Source organism: Nesoenas mayeri (assembly GCF_963082525.1).
Source record: "Nesoenas mayeri genome assembly, chromosome: 1".
Classification (NCBI taxonomy): domain Eukaryota; kingdom Metazoa; phylum Chordata; class Aves; order Columbiformes; family Columbidae; genus Nesoenas; species Nesoenas mayeri.
Window position 1 is genome coordinate 69,151,009 of NC_137541.1, and position 11,414 is coordinate 69,162,422.

The 11,414-nt window shown below is 39.0% G+C and overlaps 1 protein-coding gene across 1 annotated transcript in view; it reads right to left on the minus strand.

The window, feature by feature from the left end:
• Positions 1 to 10,832, minus strand: part of ANO2 (anoctamin 2) — a gene marked incomplete at both ends in the record, with an annotated part of 178,682 nt that extends 167,850 nt beyond the window's left edge. The window contains one exon of the mRNA XM_080356136.1: positions 10,494 to 10,832. Within this exon, the coding sequence (XP_080212262.1) occupies positions 10,494 to 10,832 (339 nt within the window). The remainder of the gene's footprint in view (positions 1 to 10,493) is intronic.
• Positions 10,833 to 11,414: the final 582 nt, after the last annotated feature.

Sequence of the window (11,414 nt, forward strand, 5' to 3'; positions counted from 1 at the left end):
TGGAGGGTAAATTTTCCGTGCTGTGCATAGGGATTTAGTAATCTAACTCCCATTAACGTTAATGGGAATTGTGCAGCCTGATACCACTCTGCTAAAATTTTATTCCTTGTTGTATTCAGGCCAAAGTAATTGCTGATCTGGAAAACCAGAAACAAATACATGATACAGTTTTGAATTATTTACCTTGTCCTATGATTTAAAGGAACTTACAGTGACTGGCAAAGATACTTCTAGCTGAAAACAACATGATTACAATCTTCTATAACAGGGGTGCCAAATTTATTTTCACCAGGGGCCACATTAGGCTCACAGTTGCCTTTAAAAGGCTGAACGTAATTTTAAGAGTGTATAAATGTAGCAGTCGTTACATGTATAAATGTAGCAGTTGTTACATGTATAAATGTAGCAGTAGTTACATGTATAAATGTAGCAGTAGTTACATGTACAAATGTAGCAGTAGTTACATGTACAAATGTAGCAGTAGTTACGTGTATACGGTCCTAAAATTACGTTCAGCCCTTTGAAAGCAACTGCAAGGCTGATGCAGCCCCCAGTGAAAACGAGTTTGACACACCTGTTATAGAAGACTTATGTATCACAACTTCCTTTTTTGTTTGTTTGTTTGTTTTTCAGGATGTAGGCTTTATAAGAACTGTGTTTTTTACAGAAAGTAAACATAAACACAACTCTTATCAGATTAAAAAGGCAGCTAGTTGAAACTGTTTTTAGAAGCATGAAGTGCTGCAGGGTTCCCAGTGTTCCCAGAATAGGAAGAGGACATTCTGATTTCTAAGAGAAAATGACTTTTTTTTTTTTTTTTCTTTAAAAGACTCTTCCATTGGCCATGCTTATCAGCTTGAATAGAAATCCAGTTTTCCAAAATGCCTCCCTCTCATACACAATATAACATTTTAAAATGCACACAATATAAAATGTCTAGTTGTGCATCTGAAAGGGAATAATTCCTTCCCTGTAGTGGCTTTCTTCCTGCAGAAAGCCACAGAGCTTTTAATAGCTTAAATTTGAGCAGGACACACAACCATTAGAGTCATCAGTAAAGCAAGAACACCTTAAAAGAGTCCAAAACATGTGAAAATAATCCCACAAGCCTGAGTCATTATTTACGTTATCTTTCCCTGGATCTGCTAAAAGATAACAAATTCCACCCTCTCACTCCACACACAGATGAACAGTTGTGGTTTTCTTCCCCATAAGGCAGTCCTGTATTTCAAAGACTAATTTCTATAGTCAGATACTCCCCCTTTTCTCTGTTGGCATCCATTCTCAAATGAAGTAGCAGAAACTGGTGAATTCCACTTTATGGCCACTGTACTGATGGTTGATTGATTGGTTGAGAAGATTTTTCTTTCCTTTTCATGTTATTGGGTTGCTTTTTGTTTTTGTTTGTTTTTCGTGGGGTTTTTTTGTTTGTTTGTTTTTGTTTTGTTTTATTTTAATTTTTCTTCTCTCTCTGACATTCCAGTTTTAATTTCCAGCTCCCTCTCTACCCTTGGCCCCAGCCAAGCCATTCAAGAGTATTCATTGTCACTTCTCTGATTTGTGAACTGAGAAAGAAATAATACTGGACTGATGCTTACTATGACAATCCAGAATTCCCAGATGGTGAAGGCTTTTCCGTACCCAGTTGCATCAGAAGCCAAAACAGATGTAGCAGACATGGAAGATCTGTTTCTAAGAAACCATTCACTGTTTCACTTCAAACTGTTCTTTTGCCCTGCAGTGGTTTGCTCTCCCTGGCTCTGGAAAAGAGCACTATATCTGCTCACTGGAAGGTGTTCTTCACTCTCATCTTCCATAAAGAAAGAAGTTCCTCAAGAACAAATCTTATTACCTGCTTTTTCCATCAACATGAGCAAAATCAATTTGATGACACAGAGCTTTCAGACAGAGCTCGCCTTTTAATCTGCTTTCATACAGGCCAAAAAGCATGAGGGGAGAACAGAGAGGCACCATCTTAGTTCAGATCTTTTATAATGACAACATAAACCGGTAGATAAATGAATGTATATATGTATAGAAGCAACATACTAAACAGAGAGCACCTATCCAGGGTGTTGCATCCTCTCCTAGGTAGAATTCTCAACATCACTTATGCAAAGAAGTTGCAGGTAGACCTCCCTGCTTTCCTTTGCATAAGGTGTGAAATCATGACTAAGAAGCAATGACTCCAAAAATAACAAAATCATACAGCAACAATTCAACCAGCATAAATGCAGAAGTGATGACTTCTTCGGTATCAAAGATACCTGTAGCACTCTTTGCTGCTATAGACAAAATAGGCACTTGCCTGGAGACAGCAAAGCAAAGGAAGTCCCATCTGCCCTACAAAAGAATCTCTGAAACTGAGGATTTCTTCTTCTGTCAGAAGAATAGGTTGAGATGCATCAGGCAGCAGGTACTGCAGTTGGGGCAGTCCTCACCCAGAATGTGTAGGAGCTGATTCCTTACCCCAATCATCAGCAGCATTATTTATGTCCTTCAAAATGCCAGAAAAGTAACAAATCCCAGGACAAAAATCCCCAAACTATCTCATATTTTGCTGCTTTATTTTCATGAAAGTACTATTCAAATTGCACTGGCCCAAATAGTTTTCAGAAGTTATCACTATTTCAAACTCCAAGTCTCCTCTGCAGGCACTCCAGCTACTGCAGCGTCATCAGTGTAGTGTGGCATCCCTGAGGGCTTCCACTATTGCTCTTCAAATTGCCTCCATGGATTTATTTTGCAGATTAAAATTATGCTGCAAACAAGAACACTGATTATTAAAAATGTTTTCATTAATTCATCTGTGACCAAGCCAAGCAGCTGATTTTGTCACTCTTCATTCCCTGTCCTACAAATGTCCAGTTCTCTCCCTGCTATACCCTATCAGAGACGTACAAGCCATTTTTGTGGGCTTCTCATCTATCCAGCAGTTTGTAGAAATGGAAGTGGTTCCTCCAGCAGGTGAGAGAACTCAACAAAGGACACAGTGATATTGACACATATGCTTGGAAGGCTACTCACCATTTCTACCAAGCAAATCTGATAGAGGTAGCATTATATAAAATATATATTTTAAAATAGGTTGGTTCTTGCCCAGCTCACAGTGTAAAAGTCACCAGAATGCACACCACAAATCTACCACTATCTGAAATTCAAGAATGTTGATGTCTCCATTTCCCGAAATGCAGGCAGTGGATGAGATATATAATTGCTGGCCCAGCAGCCCTCTAAATGTTCTGATAACATACAGGCCCATTTTTTCTACATCTCTTCAACTTTCTCTAAATTCCATGGAAGCCATTTTAACTAAGGTACCTAATAGCTAAGCATGAAGTGTCTGGATGTTAATTAAAATACAGAGTGAGTCTGTCTACTATTTCTTCTATTCAAGTCACAACACAATCATTAAAAAACAGGATTTATAGTATGGATTTTTCAAGTTTGACAGCACAGCTATTCTACCGAGCCACCTGTTAACATGGATCATTATTTTAATACTGATTGAACCACACTTAACTCCCATGGGGCTACTACAAAACCCTCTCTAAAATGGAGACACAGTTTCCTCTTAAATAGTTAATCAGCTTGCCAGTATTTTCATCATGTCCACTTCATTATCAGTGAAAATGTGGCTTGCTTGTTCAACTTTAATTTTGTAAGAGCTGTGTATTACATTTCAGGCCCATATAAGCAACATACAGGAGCAGAACATGTTTTAGCTAATTAATGTTTCTGTAATCGGAGTCATTGAATCAAATATTTATGTAATTGATACACAAAGAGGTCCCCAAAGAAATATTGTCTTGTTCCAAGTGCTGTACTAAGTGAGAGTAAAATACAAAGTCTAAAGAAGTAGAGCACAAAAGACCCCAGTCTGCTTCCAATGCTACATTACTCTGTATGCACTCACATTGGCTTCAGAAGACATTGATTAACATGGATAAAAGTCTTGGACACATATTGAATTTCCCCATCCTTTTAAAATCAATGTTAGCTACTATTAAGCTTTCTTTTGCACTTTAGATGAGTGAATATTTTGAGACAACTAGAGCATTCACACTGAGTAGCTGCAAGGTGTGTCACATGTTCTAAGGCCATGAGTTGCTTTTCTTGGAATTATCTGCAAATCATATAGAAAGATTTTGGAAAAATGTATCATTTTTTTCAGGCTCTTAATTACTACTACATTAAGCAATATCCATAACCTTTTAACTAAAAATTGAAATATTTTATGACCAAAAAAAAACTCAAGGAAAAAAGTTCAATCCAAATAAATAGAACTCTTGGATATCAGAATTCCACTTTTTCACAATGAAAATTATTAACATTAAAATAAGCTACATATGATGTAAATGTGATGTTAGGGAATATGTCAGACTCAAGAAAACAACTCATATAGCAAGAACATTGATGTCACTGCTCAAAAAAAGCATCCTCAACTAGAGGTGTGGAAAGGAGGAGAGACAGAAAGAAAAAGCCCCTCTGTATTGGATGATTTACCATGATATTATTTTGGCTACTCTTCTGCAGCTGGCAGAAGATAAAAGATAAAGCCTTCTCCCACTGGCAAATGGGGAGCACCTTAGTGTGACAAAACAGTGGAATTTAATCCCATAGATAAAATCTATCTGCAGCATGATAAGCTTTTTGTTGTTTCAGTTTGGCAGTGAAGGGGTTGGTTGGTAGTTTTAGAGATGGATGTTGTTTTGGTTTGGGGGTTCTGGGGGAAGTTTTATATGTTTGGTTTGGCTTTTAGGATTGGGGGGGTGGGTTTGTGTTGTTTTTAACAAAAGTTCAAAAGCATGCCTTGGAAATCAAGCAGAAAAATGCAGTCACAGCCACCATCATCAGTAGTGCTCTTATTAAGAGTTCTCCATAAGCTGATACATTGAGGGCCTTAAGGATTTCCTTGTCTTAGAGTGTCATGTAGACAACAGAGTTTAACAATACATCCTTAAAACTATGCTAGCTCTAAAATTCAAGTTATTATACATGAGCTTCTTGGAGGGTAATTTAAGCATGGTTTTAAAATTGTCATCATCTTTCCCTTGAAAGATATTTTCATCTCCTAAATGCTACTTAGCAAAGTACATTTCATTTCCAACATGCTCAAAGTGATCTCACTTTGTCAGAAAGCCAAGGTGCATCTCCAGTGTCTTCTTATTCTATTCCTATTATGCTTCACCATACATAATACTAACTGAATAAAACACATGTTGCAGTTGCAGTCATTAAAGCAGCAGTACAATTAAAATTTAAGTGAACTACTGGTGTTCCACATTAGGTAAAACACAGAAAGGAGAAAGAGATGAAGGGAGAAAGGGAGGAAGGAAGGGAAGGAAGGAGGGAGGGAGGGAGAGATGGAGAGAGGGAAGAAGGGAGGAAGAGAGGAAGGGAGGATCAACCCCAAGAACAGCCTGCAATGTCAATGGTACTTACTGCTCTTCCTGGGAATCAAGGTGAAATATTTGAGGGCATTCTTAAAGTGGCCCTATCTCAGGCAATTCTTTGTGTATCTCATGCAAAATTTGACTTGTGCAACTAGTGTTAAATAGGGTTTATTTAGAGATGACTGTCATGGCTTCGGCAGCTATGTCACAAGGGTAAATATGAGCAGCTGGCATTCCTTTTCAGTTTATGAAGACGTGCCAAAAAATCTGGGTTCTGGCGTGGACGTCTTTGGGGAAAAAAAAGGGGTTTACTGTATTTTTATTAATAACCGTGTTACTTTAAGTGGAGGAAGCAAATCCTGCTAATGTTTAACATTTTGCAGATTACCATAAATGTTTACAGGATCTGTATTATGGGATCTATATTAGTCACTAGGTAATATTGTAAAATACAAAGTAATTAATTCCACATACATATGCAAGAGTTAACATCAGACTCATTTTATCTAACTTTGCAAACTGGTCAAACAGGCCAGTCACAGATGCAAATGTTATTTTTACTCACAGCAAACAGTAGTTGTGTTGTTATGTTGCTGTCACCAGATGCGACTAGGGAGTTTCCTCTCTGCTCTATTCTTTCTGCCAAATATCATTTCACATAACCCTAAATTATACTAATACCATTGTTTTCATAGGCACAAGCTATACTGAACCACCCAAATGTTTTGATTTGAAGATAACCAGTCAAAGAGCTCCTTAAACCTGATCTGCCACTTGTGATCTCTGATGCAGAGAACATCAAGTTTGGAAAGTGAGTTATTATGACACAGGAATAAATGCTATAGCTTGGGTCTGACTTTTGCAAGGAGCATAGTGAGAAGGTTGTCAAACCTCATTTATGACAAACCACCATTATGCGTACTCAATGTTACTTCACAGAGGAAAAAGTTGTAACATTCATCTTTATGCCCATTGCCTTCATTGTGCACTTTGTCTTGGACATGTAAAATAATACTTCAGTTTAAAACAGGAAAACAGAAAAACCCAAGAAGTTTACATTAAGAGAAAACAAACTTTCTCTGGAGGACAGCAATAACAAATGTTAGAAAGTTATAAGGAAATTAGAAACAAGTAAAAAATTCCTTAATTCACAAATAATAACTGGCTAGATATGGAGACAGACTGTACTCTTGCCTATTTTTCACATATCCAAAAAAGAATAATACTGCCCTCTCCACATACAAATTATGCATCTGCATTTATTTTCTTTTCTCTGTTTTTTGTTTGTTTGTTTTTTGTGATTTTTTTTTTACACAATTAATTAACAACACAAATGAAAAAGGTGTTTGCCTGTAGCTATTCAGCATGTAACAACCATGTTAACAAATATTTTATAATGCAAATTCTCATTTTTTCAAAAAGATAATTGTAGAAATTAAGATTTTTACTTTGTCATAATGTTATCCTGTGTTCTTAGAGATGAACACCCTGACATCGAAATAGTTTTAGCCTACAAAAACCCAATGCAAAAGATGTTGTGCTTAGTTCATTCAAGTTAATTCAGCTTAAATTCTTGTACTTCAACTAAGGTTAACCAAGATCATAGATTAAGCAACTTTCCAGCCACAAGAAGACAGATGCCCTTAGAAGTCATTAAGTGCTGAATCAGCTCTATTGCTCAGTAAGTATATCCTTCATGGCTCCCACAATATCAGTAAAAAGAGGGCAATGGCTTGATCCCTTTTGTCTGGTTGGTTGGTTTTGGTTGTTTTGTTTTTTTTTTTTTTGTTATTGTTGTATTGGTTGTTCTTGTTGTATTTCTTCAATAAGTTTAACAAGAATAAGAACTATATAGGCCCTATTTTTTTTAGCTGTATAGCTACCATAGGCCACCTAGAAAAGACAGTGCAGGGATGTTCATTGAAGACCATAGACATAGCAGACACCCTTTTGCTCTCTTCCTTTCTGTCACTACTGCTTCAAGCAAAAACTGATGCTGTTTTAGGAAAGAGATTGTGTTCAGGACGAGTGTGACCAGCAGGTTGAGGGAGGTTATCCTCCCCCTCTACTCTGCCCTGGTGAGGTCATATTTGGAGTACTGTGTCCAGTTCTGGGCTCCTCAGTTTAAGAAAGACAAGGAATTATGGGAGGGAGTCCAGCAGAGAACTGCAAAGGTGATTGGGGCTCTGGAACACCTTATGAGGAAAGGCTGAGAGAGCTGGGTCTGTTCAGCCCGTAGAATAGAAGGCTGAGAGGGGATCTTATTTATGCTTATAAATATCTCAAGGGTAGGTGTCAAGAGGATGGGACCAAACTCTTTTTAGTGGTTCCCAGTGACAGGATGAGGGGTAACAGGCACAGAAGGTTCCATTTAAAACATGAGGAAAAGCTTTTCTACTTTGAGAGTGTCAGAGTACTGGAACAGGCTGCCCAGAGAGGTTGTGGAGTCTCCATCTCTGGAGACATTCAAAACCTGTCTGGATGCATTCCTGTGTGATCTGCTCTAGGTGTACCTGTTTTAGCAGGTGGATTGGACAAGATGATATCCAGAGGTCACTTTGAACCCCAGCTATTTTGTGACTGTGTGATATCTTATTGATCTTAAATGAATGTTTTTCTTTACAAGACTGTATACTGTCTGTTCTAACCTGAGGGTCCAAAAGTGGAATCCCTCAAACATGAGTCGTAGCACTGTGTTTTACACCAAAAATACAGCATGCTGTCATTAAGAATGTTCTGAATCTAGTGAACCAATAAAAACATATTTATCCCAGGACTAAAATCACAAGTTGTTCTCATATCAGCTCAACATACAATTTTAATGAAAATATCTGTACCCTTCACACGTGACTTCTCAGCATGTTCTACGAAATTCTCAGCAGTATAACAAACAGCATCTTCAGCATGTTTTAAGAGGAGTTAACAGGAGGAAGGAAAAAAAAAAAAAAGCAGTGAAACAAGCAAAATAAGACACATGTCTTGGCCAACAAAGAAAAAGGATAATGTATAGTCTCATTTTTCTCAGGAGATTCTGAAGGGAAAAAGACTTTCCCTTTTTGATTAGACAACTTGGGGGAGGAACGGGGAGGGGAGGGGGGCAAGAGTGACATACACATCTAGAGAAGTGATGGAATTTCATTTTTTGTAATTTTCAAAACCAATTAATTTTTCCCATAAAAGAACTCATCATCAAATAATTACCTCAGAACTTTCCAGTTCATTTACAAAAAGCTTTTTCCTCTTCAGAAGAAAGCCATGACAATTTTTTTTTCTTCTTAATCAACTCTCTATAACATCATTCATTACTTTGTATATTATTTAAGAGCACACGTCATCACTTGGAAGTGGTCTGAACCAGAATTTGAATCCAGCTGGACTTCAGCTAAATAAGGAGTCAAATAATCGAATTCAAGTCTCTTGCTAGACTTTTCAGGTTCTGATGAAATTCACAACTGGAAGAAGCCTCCAAATAAATCTGTTCTCATGGGTTTTATGTGATTTGGTTATAAAAATCATAGCAGGAAGATAGTCATCTGTTAGCAGTATTGAACCTTAACCCAAACATCTAGCATAAAAGAATCAGGATCTGAGGTCACTTTTTTCTGTTCAGTGCAAGGATGGCCCAGTGAGCTGAGCAGTGAAATAAAACCCATAGCCACCTGCAACTCAAACTGAGCAAGGAAAGTTTTAAGAGTTAAAAGGCTTTTCTATTTCTTTCTATTCCTGGCAGTGATTTAATGTGTATACACTATGCCAAGTCAGCTGACTCAAATTTTCAGATACAGTCTGCAATTTGGTCCACATTTTGGAAGTGTTGACTGGTTGCACTGAAAGCAATGTGAGCTGCAACTTCACAGCACCTCTGAAAAGAAGCCCTAAGTTTCTCAGATTTGGTGTCAAAAACAATAGAACACCTAAAACTAGTACCCAGGAGGGACTTCCCTTCAATGGATATAAATACCTCTAGCTTTTAAAGAGGTCCAGAGGGATAGCACAGCACTCCATTCATCAACATGGGATTTGGAAGACCCATGCTCAATTGACCAACTGTCTGCAGTTAAGTAACCTAAACACAGCTCCCAGCTGATATGACCATAGTGCTATCCAACATCACACACATGTGGTGAGAATAAATACATTAAAGGCTGTGAGGTTCTGCTGTTGCAGTATAAGAGCTGTTCATTTTGTGGGTTGAATGAAGAAACAACAGAAAACTCATATAGGGCTGTGAAGAAAGCTAAGAGTAACACTGAAAATCACCAGGTTATTCTGAGAAAATACAAAATGTCTTAACAGTAATTTGTATTCCAGCAAACTACTTAAGAAAGCCGTTCTTCATTTTATCAATATTAAAATGTAAACACTTTTTCTTTTTTTCTTTTGGTAAGAAAAGTGTTTTCACATGCCATAGGAACATTTAGATAAAAAATAAGTTTTCTACTGAAGTAATATGAAAATTGGTACTCAATTGTGCATTAAACAACAGTAACAACCACATATTTCCCAGGCAATAAGAACCAAGCAACACAGAAACTCTCCCATCATCTTCTTCTTGGCTTCACACCACATTTTAGGCAGATATAAAATAGCTTGTACAACATATTTCTGCAGATCTCTAACTGGAGGTTACTGTGACAGCAGCGTTTGGCCCAGGGATGTTACTGTTCAGCAATAAGAAGCTGTCTTCATGATCAGCTTCTCAAGCTGGCTATGAGACATACCTTCAGGACATCCTACACTTGCTGTAGCTGCTGAAGCAATGGTGGGGAGCCAGTGAGGCTGTGTTAGAAGGAAAGCAGCACATATTTTTAAGAGATGGCATGTGTGTGACTTGTCTCTCAGTTAACATTCATGTAAGGCAGGAATGAAGGCAGACTGGGTCAAGCCCTAGTACATGGTCACAGCTGGGCTCCTATCCTCCCCACCAGCATGCAGAGTGGGGATCCATGCTCTGGGCACCCAGTTGCTGCTGAGCTGCTCTGACAGCACAGTCCAGCCATGGCAACATCCTGCACATAACCACCTCTGACATTGAAGAGGTCATGACCTGTCTGGGTACTTGGTGTTGTGCATGAGGAGCAAGTCGTCCCCTCTTACCTCAGGGTCTTTCTCTATCTCCAGCCCTGCTTCCACCAAGTTGCGTTCGTACTCCTCCCGCTGCAGCTGCTTCTCCTCCTCCAGGGCATCCTGGGGGCTGAGCTGGATCACCTCCACTCCCAGAGGCCCCAGCTGCTCAGGCAGGACACGCTGTCCACCATCCTGCTGTTGTGGCTCAACATGGCCCTTCCCGGTCCCACCATTCAAAACCCAGGCCAAGGAAGCAGATCCACGTGTTGGCTCTGGTGAGCCCACACTGGGCGGCTGCCGAGGGAGACGTTTTCGATAGTGGTAGGCTAACACATAGTCAACTTTTCTCTTGCTGTCCCTGAAATGCATGCCGCTTGGGGATGCCTTGTCCACGGCCCCTTCTTGTGTCACATCCAGGTAATTGTTGATAATCTGAGACAGAAACACATGAGTTTCACAGACGAGAAAGCCAAAAAGCCCAAGAAGAATGCAAGCCTGTGTTGTATCTCAACACAAGCACATAAAGCTGCACAGAGCCAAAACTGGAGGTCAGCCAGGGGCAGGTATGACCTAAAACATGCACTCTGCATACCAGATTAAGTCACTTTGACCACACACACACATGCAAAAAAAAAAAAAAGAGTGGCTGAAGACAGCAGCCTTATCCAAATGCATGGGATACCTACTAGATGGATAGGTATAGAGGCATGAACCAACTCTGTCTCTCCATCCTACACATGCACAGGCCATACAGGAGAAGACACATTTTGAAACGGGATGAAGAAGTGAGAGTAAGGATCATGTTATGGATTGGGATATAAGAAAGGATCTGCTGTGGAGCAAAACTGGGCAGGGGAGGGAAGAAAAGGTCTGCATGTGGGAAGAAAGGGCAGAAGCTGATCTGAGCTAGAATAAGATATCCTCAGTGTAGTGCAAGGGAAAGAAGAGTAG